The 20,444-nt window shown below is 36.2% G+C and overlaps 1 protein-coding gene across 2 annotated transcripts in view; it reads right to left on the minus strand.

Moving 5' to 3' along the window:
- NEDD1 (NEDD1 gamma-tubulin ring complex targeting factor) overlaps positions 1 to 20,444 on the minus strand; it is a 65,693-nt gene that overhangs the window by 34,739 nt on the left and 10,510 nt on the right. For both annotated transcript variants that reach the window (XR_005218471.1, XM_037847191.1), the window contains exon 5: positions 20,113 to 20,253. Coding sequence is in view for 1 of the 2 variants with exons in the window: in XM_037847191.1 (XP_037703119.1) it covers positions 20,113 to 20,253 (141 nt within the window). In the remaining variant the exon portion in view is untranslated. The remainder of the gene's footprint in view (positions 1 to 20,112; positions 20,254 to 20,444) is intronic.

The raw sequence follows: 20,444 nt of genomic DNA on the forward strand, positions 1-20,444 counted from the left end.
GGAAAACCTGATTTGGATAACCAAGGAAACCATGCCTAGACAACAGAAAATTACAACCTACACTAAGAAAAACAAAGTTATGGCCCAGTCAAAGGAACAAATGTACACTTCAACCGAGATACAGGAATTTAAACAACTAATGCTAAATCAATTCAAAAAGTTTAGAGAAGATAGTGCAAAAGAGATAGAGGCTGTAAAGGAAACACTGGGCATTTATACGGCAGAAATCAAAAGTTCAAAAAAACAACTAAAAGAATCTATGGAAATGAAAGGCACAACACAAGAGATGAAAGACACAATGGAAACATACAACAGCAGATCTCAAGAGGCAGAAGAAAACACCCAGGAACTGGAGAACAAAACACCTGAAAGCCTACACGCAAAGGAGCAGATGGAGAAAAGAATGAAAAAAATATGAGCAACGTCTCCGGGAACTCAAGGATGAAACAAAGTACAATAATGTCTGTATCATTGGTGTCCCAGAAGGAGAAGAGAAGGGAAAGGGGGCAGAAGCAATAATAGAGGAAATAATTAATGAAAATTTCCCATCTCTTATGAAAGACATAAAATTACAGATCCAAGAAGCGCAGCGCACTCCAAACAGAAGAGATATGAATAGACCTACGCCAAGACAATTAATAATCAGATTATCAAATGTCAAAGACAAAGAGAGAATCCTGAAAGCAGCAAGAGAAAAGCAATCCATTACATACAAAGGAAGCTTCATAAGACTATGTGCAGATCTCTCAGCAGAAACCATGGAGGCAAGAAGGAAGTGGTGAGACATATTTAAGATACTGAAAGAGAAAAACCGCCAACCAAGAATCCTGTATCCAGCAAAGCTGTCCTTCAAATATGAGGGAGAGCTCAAAATATTTTCTGACAAACAGACAATGAGAGACTTTGTGAACAAGACACCTGCCCTACAGGAAATACTAAAGGGAGCACTACAGGGTGATAGAAGACAGGAGTGTGTGGTTTGGAACACAATTTTGGGAGATGGTAGCACAACAATGTAAGTACACTGAACAAAGGTAACTATGAATACGGTTGAGAGAGGAAGGTGGGGAGCATGTGAGACACCACAAGAAAGGAGGAAAGATAAAGACTGGGACTGTGTAACTTGATGAAATCTAGAGTATTCAACAATTGTGATAAAATGTACTAATATGTCCTTTTACGAGGGAGAACAAGCAAATGTCAACCTTGCAAGGTGTTAAAAATGGGGAGGCATTGGGGGAGGGATGCAATCAGCATAAACTAGAGACTGTAACTAATAGAATCACTGTATTATGCTTCCTTTAATGTAACAAAGGTGATATACCAAGGTGAATGCAGATAAGAGGGGGGGGATAGGGGAGGCATGTTAGACACTTGACATTGGTGGTATTGTCTGATTCTTTATTCTACTTTGATTTTCCTTTTGCTGCTTCCTAGCTGTCATTTTTTTTTTTTCCTCTTTCTTTTGCCTCTCTACCTTCTTTGACTCTCCCTCCTGCCTTGTGGAAGAAATGTAGATGCTCTTATATAGATAGTGGTGAAGGGGGTGAACACATAAATGTATGACCATGCAGAAAACCATCGATTATTTACTTGGGATGGAATGTATGGTGAGTGAACAAAACCATATTAAAAAAAAAATGGGTTGATGACAAAACCTCGAGGGCAATATACTGAGTGAAATAAGCGTGACACATTAGGACAATTATTACAGGGTCTCACTGATAGGAACTAATTATAATATGTAAACTCATAGACATGAAATATAAGGTACCAAGATAAAGGACGAGGCTTAAGAATGGCGAGTGGTTGCTTAATATGAGGAGAATGTTGAATTAGGATGAACTCAAATGTTTGGAAATGAACAGGGGTGTTGGTAGCAAGATGTGAGAATAACTAACAGTGCCGAATGGTGTGTGAATGAGGTGGAAAGGGGAAGCTCAGAGTCATATATGTCAACAGAAGGAAAGTTGGAGGTCAAAAGATGGGAATGTATAAAACTGAATCCTATGGTGGGCAATGTCCATGATCAACTGTACAAATATTAGAAATCGCTTCCATGAACCAGAACAAATGTATGACAATACAATTAGAAGTTAATAATAGAGGGACATATAGGGAAGAACTATATACCTATTACAAACTATATACTACAGTTAGTAGTATTTCAACATTTTTTCATAAACAGTAACAAATGTACTATATCAATACTACGAGTAAACAATTGAGCGGGGTTGGTTAGGGATAGTGGAGGATTAGTTTCCTTTTCTTTTTTTCTTTTTTCATCTTTCACTTTATTTCTTGTCTGGAGTAATGAAAAGTTTCTAAAAATTGAACAAAAATTAAGTGCGATGGATGCACAGCTGTATGAGGGTACCCAGGGGCAAGTGATTGTACACTTTGGATCTTTGGATAATTGTATGGTATCTGAACAATCTCAATAAAAATGAAAAAAAAAAATGAAGGGGAGTGGTTAGGCGTATGGGAGGATTTGAGTTTTCTTTTTTTGTCTTTATTTCTTTTTTGGAGTAATGAAAATATTCTAAGGTTTGAAAAAAAGTATTAATTGTGGTGATGGATGCACTGCTGTGTGATGGTACCGGGGGCAACTGACTGTACACTTTGGATCTTTGGATAATTGTATGGTATGTGAACAATCTCAATAAACAAAACAAAACAAAAACAAACAAACAAAAAAACAGCCAGCCATGGGGTCAGTTTATCAATCTCTGCTATAGATACTTGGAAAAAAATGTTTTTAAAATCACACACACACACACACACACACACACACACACACAAATAATCCATAATAACACCACCTAGAGAAAAACTGGTTATCATTTAAGGAGATATCCTTTAACTATTTTTCTGAGTATATGTAGGTCTGTGTTTATGAATTTATTAGGGTATCATCAGAAAACCTGGGATCATACTTTATAAAGAGTTAGCCATGTCATTAAGATTTTCTACTATGTGACTTTAATAGCTGGATAATATATGAATGTATGAACATATGAATTTACCTAAATAATATCCTAATGTCAGGCATTTAAATTATCTCCAATTTCCAAGTACCCTGACTGCTATCATTTTTAAAAATCATTTTCATAATTTATGAAAAAATTTTTATTTCATTGTTGTTCATGCTGTAAAAGTTCATGGTTGAAAAACACTAAGCGACCATTTGTCGTCCCTCTTTTGTGAATTGCCCATTAATCTACTTTGCCTATTTTCTATCAGGCTATTAAGATCTCTTAATGATGACCTGCAATTGCCCCTAATATAATAAAGCCATTAATACAGTCTACCTCGTACCTGTTGTCAATTGGTTCCAGGAGGCACTATGAGTACCAAAAACAAGTACCAAACACATTTTTCCCATAAGGAGTAATGTAAATAAATTTAATGCATTCCCAAACCAAAGAAATGCACATTTTTAAGGCAATATGTAAAAAGATATGATTGTATATCATTACTTTACATGAGAAATAAACCTAAAAATTAATAAATACTTAGATTAGCTAAAATTAGCTAACAATTTAGCTAAAATTAAAACTTCACTTTACCTGTACTGAGAAGCGTCCATGGCCTAATGGGACGGTGAGAGGAAAGTGGAGAGGAGGAAGAGGTTACATGGAGCGTTGCTTGGAATGAGTGTCCCCCTCCAATAGAACATTGGGCTCTTGCACTTCAGGGGCTCTTTCTCTTTATGCCTGTTTTTCAACTTGCACCACAGGCTCTGACACACTCTTTTTCACTTTCACTAAAAACTTATCCAATGAAGACTGCTTCTGTCTTCTCAGAATTCCTCAAAAATGTGAAATTGTTTGGTCATTCAATAAATTCACATTTCTGCTTGTCAGAGCTTTATCCAGATGGTACTTCTCCACAAAGATTTGAACTTCTGTTCATTTTGCACACTTCTTTTATCAAGGAGCTGGGGACATTCTCCCTTTTCTCCCCCTCACCTGAAGAAATCTCTTCAGCCACCTCTTGTTGCTGCTTCTGCTGCAGTTCCTGCACCTCCTAAGTGCCGAGCTCTCCACAATGTTCCTCCACTAACTCCTCAACATCAGCAGCATCAACTTCCTACCCATGGATTGGCCCAAAGATACAATATCCTGCACAACTGTACCCTCTGTACCTTCGAACTCTCTCAGAGTCACAGCTTCTGGCTACAAATTCTTCCATGCTGAATCCATTGTCCTATAAGGGACTTCATTCCAGATCTTATAAGGTTAAGGCAGTGCAGGATACTGAAATGGTCCTTCCAGAATTCTGTGAAGGTCAACTGGATGACAGAGGTGATCTCAAATCACCTCTGGAAAAAATGCCTTGTACAACTTTCTGAAGTTTGAAATGACCTGCTGGTCCATGGGCTGGATGAGAGGAGTAGCGTTGGGGGCAGGAACCTTATAGTGATGAAGCTGAACTCCTCCAGTAAGTCATCCTCCAAGCCTGGAGGGTATGCAGGCATATTATCTAAAACTAGGAGAGTTTTCAGAGGCAAATCTTTCTCCAGCAAGTATTTTTTCACTCAGGGACCAAGAACTTAATTTATCCACTCAGTAAAAAATTGCCTTGTGACCGAAGTTTTGCTGTTCCCTTTCCACATAACATGGAGTTTGCTTCTTAAAACACTATGCTCCTTGAAATCTCATGGGTTTTCACTATGATGAACTAGTAAAGGCTTGAGTTTTAAGTCCCTACCAGCATTCATACCATATAGGTTCTACTGGCATTTTTTTCCAAAAAAGTCCAGTCTCATCAGTTAAAAACTTCATGGGGAATAAAACCCTCACCCTCTATGTAGTCTTGAAATTCACCGACAAATTCATAAGCAGACTTTTTATTAGCACTCGCTGTCTTGCCATGCCTCACGACACTATGGATGCCGGTCCTCTTTTTAAAATTATCGAAGCAGCCATGGGTGGCCTTAAAATCTTCAACACTCTTATCACTTGGTCCCAGTTTGCTTTTTAAAAGATCGGAATGCAACACTTTCACTTTTTCACATGCCATGGCTTCCCATACACTGTCGCCTGCTAACTGCTTCTCGTTTACCCAAATTAATAACAGCTTTTCAACTTCCTCAAGTGTTTGGGAAGGCTGCTTTGTTACCCCGTCAACTCCTTTTGCAACATCAGCCTTTCTTATCACTTCTTTGTTCTTAATGATGGTGGAGACCACTGTTCTAGGTATACCGTATTCCCTAGCAAGATCAGTAATGCAAATACTGTTCTCATATTTGCCTATTATTTCTTTTTTTTGCTCAGTGGTGGTGTGAAGTAATTTTCTGCTCAGCACTATCACTGCTCATTTTCTTAGGACCCATGATGAGAAAAAAATGCAAAAATACACAAAATGACCACAGAAGCTAAGATCAGATCACCAGGAGATGTGCACAGGGCAAGAGCTACCACGTGACTAACATGTGACCCTTTGTTTCAGCTGGAAAGGATATAGAGTCACAAGGCAACCAACACTGACAACTTCTAGCTTTCATGTCAAGTACTGTGCCGGTTTGAATGTATTATGTCCCCCAGAAAAAGCCATATTCTTTGATGAAATCTTGTGGGGCAGACATAATAGTGGGGATTAAGTTGGAATGTTTGGATTAGGTTGTTTGCATGGAGATGCGCCCCACCCAACTGTAGATGATAACTGATGGGATATTTCCATGGAGGCGTGGCCCCACCCATTCAGGGTGGGCCTTGATCAGTGGAGCCATATAAATGAGCTGACTCAAAGAGAAGGAACTGAGTGCAGCTGTGAGTGACGTTTTGAAAAGGAGCAAGCTTGCTAGAGAGGAACATTCTGGGAGAAAGCCATTTTGAAACCAGAACTTTGGAGCAGACACCAGCCACGTGCCTTCCCAGCTAAAAGAGGTTTTCTGGACACCATTGGCCATCCTCCAGCGAAGGTACCTGATTACTGATGTGTTACCTTGGACACTTTATGGCCTTAAGACTGTAACCATGTAGCCAAATAAACCCCCTTTTTATAAAAGCCAATCCATCTTTGGTGTTTTGCATTCCGCAGTATTAGCAAACTAGAACAAGTACCAAACAACTAGTATACTGGGACAAAATTTTCACGTCAAAATGTGTTGCGTACCAAATTCAATGCATTTCAAAACAGTCAAGTACAGAGATAAAACTGTACTCTCAAAGGCTATAAATATTTTCCCCATTTTCCTTTCAATTTTCTTGATTTTTAATTTTTTTGACAGAGATTTTTAATTTTTATGTACCTAAATTTCTCAAACGTGTCCTCAATAACTTATGACTTTGTTCTTATGCTTAGAAAAGCTTCCCCCTCTCAGATGTATAACAGACTAGATAGAACCAAAATGCCATAGACAGCATTTACAACAAAACTAGATGATGAGGTATCTCCATGAGCCCCAAAATACACGTAGGTAGGGCAAACAGTAACAGCCATGAGTCCTTCATGATGTCTGTGCAGGAGGAAGCAGAGAGAAAGAGGGAATCTGGAACGGATCTTAGGAAAGGAGAAAGTCAAAATAGACACCGGATACTCATGGGAAAGCATCACAGGCAATTTTACAACACCAGCCAAATCCAGGAACACCCAGCAGACGAGTGAATCTGTGCAAAAGGTCTGCAGAAAGGTGTGAAGGGTTAGAACAGTTTAGCCCTAATGAACTCCCCAAACTTAGCAGCCAGGGTACTCCAAGGTTGGGACCCCAGATTGAAGGCAGACTGATGAGAATGGAAGCAACTGTGAGCAGGATAAAGGCAACAACGCTAAAGGAAAGACAAGGGAGTGGAGAATAGCCAAGGAGCCTCAGGAAGCAAGGTGACATTTTTTTTTAACACTGCCTCTACCTGAAAACAACAGAAGAGGAAGCTCTGTAAAGTTAGAAATAAATCCCATAGAAAGGAATTATGAGCACAAAGTTTAGAACAAGAAAAAGAACCTGACATCCCTATCGCAATGAATACACCAGAAAGACAATGCAAGAAACTTGCCTGAATAAAAAAGATTTGAAACTACATATACTGAATGAACACACCATGTACCTGCATGATTAACACCTCGATATGTTCTAGTAGAATTACTGGGCTTTAAAGACATCTAAGGAAAAAGAACAAGTGACTTATAGGGGGAGAAAGTACATAATCATCAGACATTTGAAACCAAAGAAAGCAGAGTAACATATTTAAGTTCTTCAAGGAGAAAATGTGAACCTTCTAATGAATTATACTGAAAGAGAACTCACAACTTCAAGGAAAAAGTCAAAAGTGGAAGATAAATACTTATGGAAACAACACTAATACATGGAGCTTACTGTAATTATAAAAAGTTGGGAAGAGCCTAAAACAACAGGTATGTTTAGGTGAACAATGAAATATTATGCAGTCATTAAAATCATGGTTAAGAAGACTAATAATATGAAAATACCTGGAATAGACTAATAATGAAAAAAAGGCAGAAAACAGGATTGGACAAACATGATCATTACAACTATACAGAAGGAAGACAGAGCTATTCATAGAAACACTGTAAGAAAACATCCTCCAAATAACTTCCCATTAAAGAAAATTTGCAAGGGAAAAATAGAAGGAAAAACTTAGCCTTTAAGAAGTAATATATAAAGATTGTTAGTTAATTTATGCTTATGTGTTAGTTATAAAATTGCTCAAGAATGTAATATACAGGTTAGGCATGTAAATACAAATAAGGAAAGAAAATATATCAAGAGAATAAAGGACATGTTATCATGCAAATTCATGCTTTTCTGGCCTTCTATAAAACATAAAGGAGATCGCTAATCTAGTCATAAAGCTTTGTGGTCAAACTTTATAAGCAACAAATTTCAGGTATACACATAACTAGTCAATCAAATCCAAATGAAAACTTAAACTCATTCTTGATAAAATATTTTTAAAATATTTTTAAAAATGTAATTAATAATTATTTATATTTACCAGAGTTCTGTACCCAGGTAGGCTTTTAATCTTGCAAAATCTATACATAAAACAAAAACTTTTGCTTAAGAAAAGTAAATTGATTTAACATATACTGATATGTTATATTTAAAATCTCACAGAAAACCTGCTACATTTTATTCTAAGGAACCAGTAAAATAGACCTACATTTTTAACTGCTCTGTAAATGGCTACATTTTTTGAGAAAGGCAACATAGGTTAACCTATTTGTGAGCCAAAGCTACTGAACTTGCCAAATAGTGACACTGGAAATTATAATCTAAGAAGTCTGTCAGCCCTGGCAGCTCTGCAAAAGCAGCAAGGCATTTCCCCCCGTCGAAAGAAACTGTGATCCACATATAACTAATAGCTTCAATTCAGCTCAGACATTTCAAAGTAAGATTCTAAATATATTCAGGCAATCTTATTTCTGATAGGAAATTCACTATGATGTAGACTCACTGAGACCCCAGGGTTTTGTCACTTTTGCTAAGAAACCATTTGATCATTTTTAAAGACTTCAAATTCTTGATTGTTCATAGACACACAATTAGAAAAAAAATAGTCATTAAATGTGCCTTACCTACTACAGTTTTTCTCAATAACCCACACCCTATTTACAGTAAAACTGACCAACATAGAAATTGAGTTGGGTAACAGTGTGTTTAAATTCAATTATGTCAAAGTTTTAACAGACTTGAAATTTTTATGAATTTTTTTAAATTAAAAAATAAATCTTTACCATATTTGAAACCTTAAATGAATCTTGAGAAATTTTTTAAAAAAATTTTTAAAAACACGAGTGTTCAAGTAGATAAAATAAACCTAAATCATCTGGGGGGAAGGGAACTAACAAAAAAAAAACCTCAAGAATTCAATGATGCCCCCTGTAAAGGAGAAACATCTAAGTATGCAGAATCATGAAAATGGTAACTTTTCTCAGTAAGAACTCCAGAACTGCACCCTTATGTACCCATAGGCCAACTGGCATTTCCTAGCCCATGTTGCAATGTTATAGCTTATCAGAGGAAAAAGGAATGACAGAATATCCAAATATATGTAACCATTTGCTCCAGGGAAAGGAAAAAGCAATTAACACACTTAAGTTCAATTCCTTCAACTTCTTTAATGCTCTCCTTATTTTTAAGTCAGCCTAAAACACAGAATTATTACTGAAATCAAGTTACAAATGACGAAATTAGTGGGGGGTTGGAGGAATTGTATAAAACCCAAAGACCTTCAAACCAGTTTGGGGAAATAAATCACAAGAGCTATTTTTAAAGATTGATAGGATTTTTCATTAAAAGTTTACAACAGCAGCTAACCTTCACTGATTTCTTAACAAACGTTAGGCACTGTGCTAGCATCTCATTTAATTCTCAAAAGGAAATCCTATTGAAAGTATATGATCACTTTCATTTGACAGATTAAGGAAAAGGAGGCTTGAGGGTTATGTAACTTGCCCACATTCACACAGCTAGCTAAGTGCTTTACCCCCAGTTCTCTCCAAATAAATGTCAGACTTACCATGTAAAACTCTACCAAAAAAGGTCCTTTAGAGATGCAGACTGCCCAAGCAGGAGACAACAGGCACATGCAGATCTCAGGTTCAGATTTATCTGACACTGGACAAGAAGTAAGCTTTAAGCATTACTCTTCCTAAACTAGAAAACTAGATAAAATTTAATTCATTTTTGTTATGCAAAGTAAACAAAGAAAGTCTTTTGAAACAGTACAGAACCATTCTGTTACCTAAAATTTTAAAAGCTGTTTATTTTAATGTAAGGAAAAGATAAGAGTAAATTTTGGACTCCTGAACAAGGTGACAAGAGAATAGTGCAAGGTTTACAGAAGCTGTGGCTCCTCAAATCCTTATACATTCAGCAGACCTGCTCCTGAACTAGAGAGAGCCAAAAGGAAACAATGCTACCACTCTTGAAAAGTTGATCTTGCAGTCAATTAAGAGTTGTGTTATCTATGACCCAAAGCACGAGCAATCAAAGAAGAAATAGGTAAACGGGATCTCCTCAAAATTAAATACTTTTGTGCCTCAAAGGACTTTGTCAGAAAAGTAAAAAGGCAGCCTACAAATGGGACACAATATTTGGAAACCTCATATCAGATAAGGGTTTAACATTCAGAATATATAAAGAGATCCTAAAACTCAACAAGAGAAAGACAAAACAACCCAATTAAAAAATGTGCAACTACCCCCTACGTGGGATCTGGCTCCCAGGGGTGTGAATTTCCCTGGCAACGCAGGATACGGCTCCTAGGGATGAATGCAGACCCGACATCATGGGATTGGGAACATCTTCTTGACCAAAAGGAGGATGCGAAATGAAACAAAATGAAGTTTCAGTGGCTGACAGATTCCAGGTAGACTTCAGGGGTCACTCTGGTGGGCACTCTTACATACTGTATAGATAATCCTTTTTAGGTTTTAAGGTATTGGAATAGCTAGAAGTAAATACCTGAAACTATCAAACTGCAATCCAGTAGCCCTGACTCTTAAAGATAATTGTATAACAATGTAGCTTACAAGGGGTGACAGTATGATTGTGAAAGCCTTATGGATCACACTCCCTTTGTCCAGTGTATGGATGGATGAGTGGAAAAATGGGGACAGGGACTAGATGAAAAGTAGGGTGGGAGGTGGGGGGGTGTAATTTGGGTGTTCTTTTTCACCTTTATTTTTTGTTTTTATTTTTACTTTTTATGGTATAAGGAAAATGTTCAAAAAATCGATTGGGGTGATGAATGCACTGCTATATGATGGTACTGTGAATGGATGATTGTACACCACAGATGACTGTACAACGTGAATATATCTCAATAAAACTGAATTTTTAAAAATGGGCAAAAGATATGGATAGACACTTTTCTGAAGAGGAAATACAAAGGGCTCAAAAATATATGAAAAGATGCTCAATTTCACTGGACCATCAGGGAAATGCAAATCAAAACCACAATCAGATATCATCTCACACCTACCAGAATGGCCATTATCAAAAAAAAAAAAAAACAACAAAATTACAAGTGCTGGAGAGGATATGGAAGAAGAGGCACACTTATTCACTGTTGGTGGGAATGTAGAATGGTGCAGCCACTCTGGAAGGCAGTGTGGCAGCTCCTCAGGAAGCTAAGTATAGAACTGCCATATGATCCAGCAATTCCATTACTAGGTATATACCCAGAGGAACTGAAAGCTAAGACACAAATGGATATCTGTAAACCGATGTTTATAGTAGCATTATTCACAATTGCCAAGAGATGAAAACAGCCCAGATGGCCATCAACAGATGAGTGGATAAACAAACTGTGGTATATACACATGATGGACTATTACACAGCTGAAAGACAGAACCAAGTCACGGAACATATAATAACGTGGATGAACCTTGAGGATGCTATGTTGAGCAACGTTAACCAGAAACAAAAGGACAAATACAGTATGGTCTTACAACATGAACTAACATTAAGGAACAAACTTTGAGAGTTAAAGCTGAGAACACAGGTTATCAGGAGACAGAAAGTTGGTAGAGACCAGGCACTTAATGCTAAAGGATTATAGAATGCTCAACAGAACTGTGTAGATCCAGAAATGGAGAGTGCAGTGCTGTGTGATGGTAGCACAGTATTGTAGGTACACTGACCAAAGACGTCTGTGAGTGAAATTGAAAGAGGAGGGCTGGGGGCATGTATGATACCAGAGGGAAGGATGCACGATAAAGACTAGGACTGTGTAACTTAGTGAAACCTAGAGTCATCAGTGATGGTGACTAAGTATACAAATGTAAAAATGTTTTTACATGTGGGAGAACAAATGAATGCTAACCTTGAAAGATGTTGAAAAAGGGATGGTATTGGGGGAAAAAATATAATCAATGCAACTGGAGTCTGGGGTTAATAGTAACATTGTAATATGCTCCCATTAAATGTAACAAAGGCAATATACCAAAGCTAAATGTCTGAGAGAGAGGGGTATAAGGGAGGAGTACAGGATTCTTGGTAGTGGTGTTGCTGACTGACTTTATTGCTCTTTTATTTTTACTTTTCCTTTTATCCTTTTTATTACTTTGTTTCAATTCTTTTTTTGAGTAATGAATATGTGTAAGTGCTAACTGTGGTGACAAATACACAACTATATGATGATACTGTAAACAACTGATTGTACACTGTGGATGACTATGGTATTTGAATATATCTCTATAAAATTGCAGGGGGCAAAAAAAAACAGAGGGACACAAGTGCTGGAGAGAACCTGGAGAGAGAGATGCATGTATTCTCTGTTGGTGGGGAAGTAGAATGGTGTAGCCCATCTGGAGGACAGTGTGGTAGTTCCACAGAAGCTAGGTATGTGGGGTGCTTCAAGGTCCTGCAACCTCAATATGGGGTATACAATTGGAAGATCAGAGAACACAGACACGAACGGACATTTATGCACCAGTATATTTGGCAGCAGTATTCCCTATTGTCAATGGACGGAGGTGGTCTAAGAGTACATCGACTGATGAACAGAATGGTAAACTATGCATACAATAGAATACTGAGCAACTACAAGAAGGAATGAAGCTGTGAGACACGCAACTAGGTGAATGGATCTTGAGTACAGCATTCTGAGTGAAGCACGCCAGAAAAGAGAAAACAAACATTATAATGCCTCAGTAATATGGACTAATGACAATGTACAAACTCTGAGAACTTAATCTTAGGGCACAGCTTATCAGGGGAAAGCTTATTGTAATGGTCCCTAGATTACAAGCTCTTACAGCAGTCACATCTATCCTGAGATGCTGAGCTCCTTGTGTATAACCTGGTCGGTCTCTGGAACTTTGGGTATCTGTGTGACACCTGAGACTTGGAGCTAGAGCTTGGCAGCTATGAATGTCAGTATTACCCCATATGGCAACTGTTGAAGGAGCTGAAAAAGAATTCAGACTTCAATTAGAGATATGAACGAAGCGGATATGGTTAGGACTAAGACAAATCAAGCCCAAGGGTAAAGGATGATACTGACTGGGTTTTAAAATTACAACTTTTGTGCAAGACCAAGGGAGATGTTTATTTGGTGTAGATCTATATTTTCTGTAGCACACTAGATAATTTAACTTGTAGCATCAGTTTGAACACCACAGGTGCATGTAGCTGTGAATGGGAAGTGGGATTTGGCGAGTCTGTACAGGCTGGGGTGAAATCCCGATACATCCCAGAGTGATATGGGCAGAGAGTAAAAGTGTATTTGTGCCCCTCGTCCCCCAACTAGGAACTGGGAATAAATGGGGAAATGTTGGACTTCCCCACCCGGATTACTGTTGACTTTCCTGCAAACATTGAAGACTGCCAATTTAGTGGGCCGAGCCCTCAATCTGGGGGCTTTCCCGTGTGAGGCTAGTTGCTGCAAAGGAGAGGTCAACCCTACTTATAATTGTGTCTAGGCGTCCCCCATCCCCACCCCAGAGAGCCTCTTTGTTGCTCAGATGTGACCCCCTCTCTCTATAAGGCCACTTGGCAAGTGAATTTACTACTCCCCATCCTCCCATCCCATGGGACATGACTCCCAGGGGTGTAAATCCTCCTGGCAGCGCGAGAAATGACTCGTGGAGATGAGCCTGGACCCAGCACTGTGGTACTGAAAGGATCTTCTTGACCAAAAGGGAGAAGAGAGATGAAACAAAATAAGGTTCCAGTGGCTGAGAGATGTCAAACAGAATTGAGAGGTCACTCTGGAGGGTATTCTTTTGTGAAATATAGATATCACTTTTTAGTTTTTAGTGTGTTGGAATGGCTAGAGGGAAATACCTGAAGTGGTCAAACTGCAGCTCAGTGACCTTGATTCTTGAAGGCGACTGTATAACTATATAGCTTGTACAGTGTGACTGTGTGATTGTGAAAACCTTGTGGCTCGCGCTCCCTTTATCCAGTATATGGATAAATGAGTGGAAAAATGGGGACAAAAATTAGATGAAGAATACGGTGGGATGGAAGGGATGGAAAGATTTAGGTATTCTTTTTTGCTTTTATTTTTTTGGAGTAAGGAAAAGGTTCAAAAATTGATTCTGGTGGTGAATGAACAAATGTATGATGGTGCTGTGAATAACTGTACACTGTGGATGACTGTAGGGTGTGTGAATATATCTCAATCAAACTGTATTAAAAAGAAGTAAAAGAACAATGCGGGGAGGAGTGGAATGGGATGTTTTGGATGTTCTTTTTTATTTTAATCTTTATTTTATATTTTGGATAATGAAAATGTTCAAAGTTTGAGTGTGGTGATGAATGCACAACTGTATGAACGATTCTGTGAACAACTGATGGTACACTCTGAATGACTGTATGTTATGTGATTATATCTCAATAAAATTGCATAAAAAAAGTTGTGTGATATGAAAGCCCTAGAATCTGTTTCATTTATAAAATGAGAATAACATAAATCTCACAAGCTACTAGCAAAGAATAAATGAAAGAATATAATGTAAAGCAATGATCATGGTGCTTGAAGCACAATAAATGATAGTTAAGGAGTTTACTAAGGTGATAACCTCTGCCTAGAATGCTCTCCAAACCCTCTCATGCCACCCTTAGGTCTGAATAACTTGGACTTTTCCCTCAGGCTGTAACTGAGACATCACTTCTTTTAAAATGCTTTTCTAGACATCCTCCCAAATGGGTTAGGTTCTCCTGCTTTATGTTCCCTTAGCAGCTTATTGAGATCACAGCACTTAACACATTATTTGGTTAACTGTCCACTTACTTATTGCTACTATTAAGATGTCATGTGTCTTATTCAAAGCCATATAATCAGCACATAACCAGTACTTGCAACATAATAAGCACTCAATAAAAATGTTAAATTATATGAATCAATGAAAAAAAAAATAAGTGATGTGTTTATAAATTTAAAAAACCCAATGATTTCATTTAAATGATGTTAAAAAAGTAATAAGTAATGAGATAAGATTTAAAATATTTTCCTCGATACATTCTAAAAGATAATAATAATATATTATAATAATAAAATAATAATAAGAAAACCTGGAAGGGAGCAAAAAGGAATGAGTTCTACCTACTATATCAACAGACTACCAAAATAAAACTATTACTAATTACAGGAGCTAAATGGTTTAAGAATTTCCAACATAAATGGTAAATTTTACCAACATAACCAAGGAAAAATATAATCTACCCTCATATGAAAAAAGATATCTACAAAAAACCTTACGGTTACTATCATGCTTATTGGTGAAATGTGAATAACTCTTTCTGAATTTGGGAACAAAATAAAGATATCCACTACTGCCACTTCTCTTCAACACTGTACTGGAGATCCTACTCAATGGAATAAAGAAAGAAAAAGAAGTATATAAAGATTGCAAATGAAGAAATAAAACTGCCATTATTCTCAGATGACATGATTAAGTGCACATAAAATGCAAAAGGCAAAAGAATACACAAACTAGAAGAACTAATAAGTGAATTTAGCAGGATTGCTGGATACAAGGATAATATACAAATATGAACTGCAACCCTGTATACCAGTGACGCAGAATTGGAAAGTAAAATTTAACAATAAAAATGCAATTTTTAACATCAAACATCAAATACATAGTAATAAATCTAACAAAAAATATGCAAGACATCGATAGTAAAAACATTAAAACATTACTGAGAGAAATTAAAGAGGACTTCAATAAATGGAGAGTTATACCATGTTCATGGATTGGAAGAATCAATATTTTTAAGATAGTAGTCCTTAAATTGGTCCATAGATTCAATATAATCCCAATCAAATCCAAGCAGAATTTTTGGTTATAAGCTGGCAAGCTGATTCTAAAATTCATATGGAAATGCAAAGGACTTAGAATAGTCAAGGCAAAGTTGGAAGACTTATATGACCAAGTATCAAGACTTACCATAAAGCTACAATAATGAAGATAGTGTGGTATTAGATCAAGAATAGTCAATTAGATCAATGGAACAAAATAGAATGACTAGTAACTGATAATACAATTATCAGTTTTATAATAAAGGCGCTATTGTAATTCAGTGGAGAGAGGTTGGTGCTTGCAATAAATAATGCTGAAGCAATTTTGGATACCCATATGGCAAGCTGACTCCTGTATCACTCCAAAAACAAAAATTAATTTGAAATGGATCCTAATAGACCTAAATGAGAAAAGTAAAACAATAAAACTTCTAAACGAAAACATAGGAGAATATCTTCAAGACATTGAGGCAAGCAAGATTCTTCAAGAGGACGCAAAAACCTGCAACCATAAAAGAAAAGAAATATACTGGTCTTCATTAATGTCAAGAACTTCTATTCATTAAAAACAACATTAAGAGAGTAAAAAGGCAAGCCATAAGCTGAAAGGAGATATACGTATGTATCTCCAAAAATGACTCATATCTGGAATATATAACAAACAATAAATCAATCAGAAAAATACAACCAATTAAAAAAAATGGGTAACAGACTTCAACAGTTACTTCACAAATCACTGCCCTCCCCCCTACGTGGGATCAGACACCCAGGGGAGTGAATCTCCCTGGCAACGTGGAATATGACTCCCGGGGAGGAATGTAGACCTGTCATCGTGGGACAGAGAACATCTTCTTGACCAAAAGGGGGATGTGAAAGGAAATGAAATAAGCTTCAGTGGCAGAGAGATTCCAAAAGGAGCCGAGAGGTCACTCTGGGGGGCACTCTTACGCACAATTTAGACAACCCTTTTTAGGTTCTAAAGAATTGGGGTAGCTGGTGGTAGATACCTGAAACTATCAAACTACAACCCAAAACCCATGAATCTCAAAGACAATTGTATAAAAATGTAGCTTATGAGGGGTGACAATGGGATTGGGAAAGCCATAAGGACCACACTCCACTTTGTCTAGTTTATGGATGGATGAGCAGAAAAATAGGGGAAGGAAACAAACAAACAAACAAACAGACAAAGGTACCCAGTGTTCTTTTTTACTTCAATTGCTCTTTTTCACTTTAATTATTATTCTTGTTACTTTTGTGTGTGTGCTAATGACGGTGTCAGGGATTGATTTAGGTGATGAATGTACAACTATGTAATGGTACTGTGAACAATCGAATGTACGATTTGTTTTGTATGACTGCGTGGTATGTGAATATATCTCAATAAAATGAAGATTAAAAAAAAAACAGTTACTTCACAAAAGAGGGCATATAAAAAGCATATGAAAATGTGCTCAACATCATTCATCACAGGGAAATGAAAATTAAAACCATGAGATACCACTACACACCTACCAAAAATTACAAAAAGAGAGACAATACCAAGTATTAGCAAAAATAATTAACAACTGGATCTTACACATTCTGCTGATGGAAATGTAAAGCACAAGCACTTCAGAAAACTGTTTGCCAATTTGTAATAAAGTAAAACCGTATGCCTACCCTAAGGCCCAGTAATCCACCTCTTGGTATTTACTCAAGAGAAACAAAAACACATTCACATTAAAAAAAAAAAAAAAAAAAAAGACTTGTACAAAAACCATTCATGGTAGCTTTATTCATAATAGCTAATGATTAGAAACAATAGAATAGATAAACTCTGGGACAGTCACATAATGGAACACCACATAGTATTAAGACAGTATGAATTACCATTCCATGCAACAAAGTGAGTAAGCTTATAGACATTGTGACAACTAAAAAAACCCAGAAACATATGATTCCTTTTATGAAATATGGAGTATTGACTGGAAAGGGAAGGAGAGAGTTCTTTGGTGTGCTGGAAATGTTCTATATCTTGATCCTGGTTAGTTACACAAGTATATGCATATAAAAATTCAGCAAACTGTATACTTAAGACATGTGTACTTTATTATACAAGTCTGTGGTAGACATGTTCTTAAACTTAATTCATATTCCTGTGGGTGTGAACCCACTGTAAATAGGATCCATTGAAGATGTTATTTTTAGTTGAGGCGTGGCCCAACTGAAGAAGGATGATTCTTAATCCAGATTACTAGAGGCTTTATAAAGAGAATTAGGAAGCCACAGAAGCTAAGAGAAGGGAGAGGACATCACCATATGATAAAAGGCCAAGAAATCTCAAAGATTGTCAGGAGCCAATACCAAAATGCTAGTCTTCATGGAGAAAGCAAGTCTTCCAGCCTCCAAAATCATAAGACAATACATTACCATTGTTTAAGACAACCCATTGCATGATATTTGTGGTAGCAGCTCAGGCAAACTAAAACAAAGTTATACATCAATTTTTTAAAAAAATTCCAGTCTTTACACATAACTAGGCCAAAGCCTATAACTCAATCTATTGTTTTCATGTCTGGTTTTAATGAGAAAGCACCGAAGTAATATGCTTATTCTTGACCTAAATTGTATGTTACTGAAAAGTCAGTCCAGAATTTATCAACCTAAATTTGTATGCTTCTGATATGCAAAAAAAGAGAAAATTACTCTATTTCCTCTAAACACTAGATACAATTTTTCACAATAGCTCCAAAGCCTATTGGTTTAGACCTTATGCCTGCATTATCAAAATACAAATAAACACAAAAGAAATTGCAAAAACAAAATACAATTTCCTGATTTTATGACAGTATTAATACATACTAAAACTCATTTCTATGGCAAATCACTTATCCTCATCTACAAAATTCAGCAAGTGAAACTACCTTTAAGGATTTTTTTACAGTTCAAGGATTCTATTATTCTGACATTCAATTACAAAACTCTGATTAATTGCCTAAATGCCTTATAAAATAAAAATAAAATCTTTAGTCTGGCATTGAAAGTCCCACATAGACACTATGGCCATACTTAACCCCTTTCCAATCTTTTCTCATACTAGTCCCTATCTAAATTGCACTTTCCTTTCTCCATGTTTCTGTTCATGTGATTTCCTCCATATAAAATACCAATCTTCTAAACTTCTTAATTATCCTATTAAATTCTTTGTCATCCATTCATATATTTAGTGAGCATGAATTCCATGTAAGGCACTAAACTGGACAACAGTTTGAGGACAAGGAAACAAGACATGGTTCCAACTATCATGTGGGAATGTGAGGAGCACACCCTAATACAAGTTAGAATCAAATAACTGGTAAATAGGGTCAGTTTATATTCTGATAATAAAAAATGACAAAAATCAATTAACTCTTAGGCCCAACAGAAATTCTCCCTTCTTCAATTTTCCCTATTTTATTCCCAATCATGCATTTTTTTCTCTGAACTGTTCTAAATCACCATAAGACTATTATGTATCAACCTCCCATAATACCATTTATATGTATATATCTTTTTTATTCCCCTCCCAATTCATATAAAACTTGAGAAAAGAGACTATTTTCCATACATTTTAATATCCATTATATTTTTCTTAAACTCTACATCAATACTATCGAAGTGATTTAAAAAACTGCTTCCCAAAAATAAAGATCTCTCATATCTTCTCCAATAATAATTGCATTAAAAAATAAGGAGCAGAAGAAGTTGCACCTTAATGGAAATTTTTGTGGAGAATTTTATGGAAACTGAGTTAAGAGTTGGATTCCTTGAAAAGCTAATTTATTCTTTTAAGAATTTTTAATAGACAAGTTTTTTATAAAAGAAAAAAATTTGACCAACCAATTTTCCTTTATAAAAATTTCTCTAGTCTTTTAATTAACTTGAAATGTATGCATATTGATACTTTACTAATCACATACTTAAAAAAAAAAACCAAAACTTCAATTACCTTGTGCTCCAACACACTCAATTACCCCATGTCTACTACAGAAAATTTCTGAAAATAAATATCTCTTACAGCTGACAGTTGGAACTATGCAACAATTCTGTAACAATGACACAGAAAGATTAAAATCCATGCTTTTGACTTAACCTATATTTGTATTTTGTAATATATAATTACATTCTAGTAGGATGCAACTATACAACAGTATAATCGAACTCACGTAAGCACCATAATCTAGTATGAATGAGCTTGTTATCTGAACATTTTTAAATTCTGTAAATATAAGCAAGGTGTAAGTTTTCAAGCAAGTTAACTACAAATTTAAAACATTTTATAACTTAAAAAATGTAAACTCATTGTTTTATGTAAGACAGCACAAAATCTATCATATTAACTTTATTCTGAATAAACCCATACTGTACCTGGTTATTACCATGGCCAAAAGGAGTACTAGATAAATTAGTGGTTACACTGTGCAAAATAATTTCACCACTCAGAGACCCAGAAGCAACATAGCAATCATTCCAATTATATGTTACACAAGTTACTTCATCTTTATGATCCTAAAAGAGAGAAATTAAGTACAGTGTCACATAACCTTCATTTGAACACTCCATTTTCATGTTTTTGTAAATATCAAATATTATGTATCTGTCATTCTAATATTTATTTTAACATTTTCCTCGAATAACCTAAAAAAAAAAAAAAAAATTTACTCAAATGAGTAGGAGACCATCTGATCATCAAGTCTTCT

This window comes from Choloepus didactylus, chromosome 8 (assembly GCF_015220235.1).
Source record: "Choloepus didactylus isolate mChoDid1 chromosome 8, mChoDid1.pri, whole genome shotgun sequence".
Classification (NCBI taxonomy): Eukaryota; Metazoa; Chordata; class Mammalia; order Pilosa; family Megalonychidae; genus Choloepus; species Choloepus didactylus.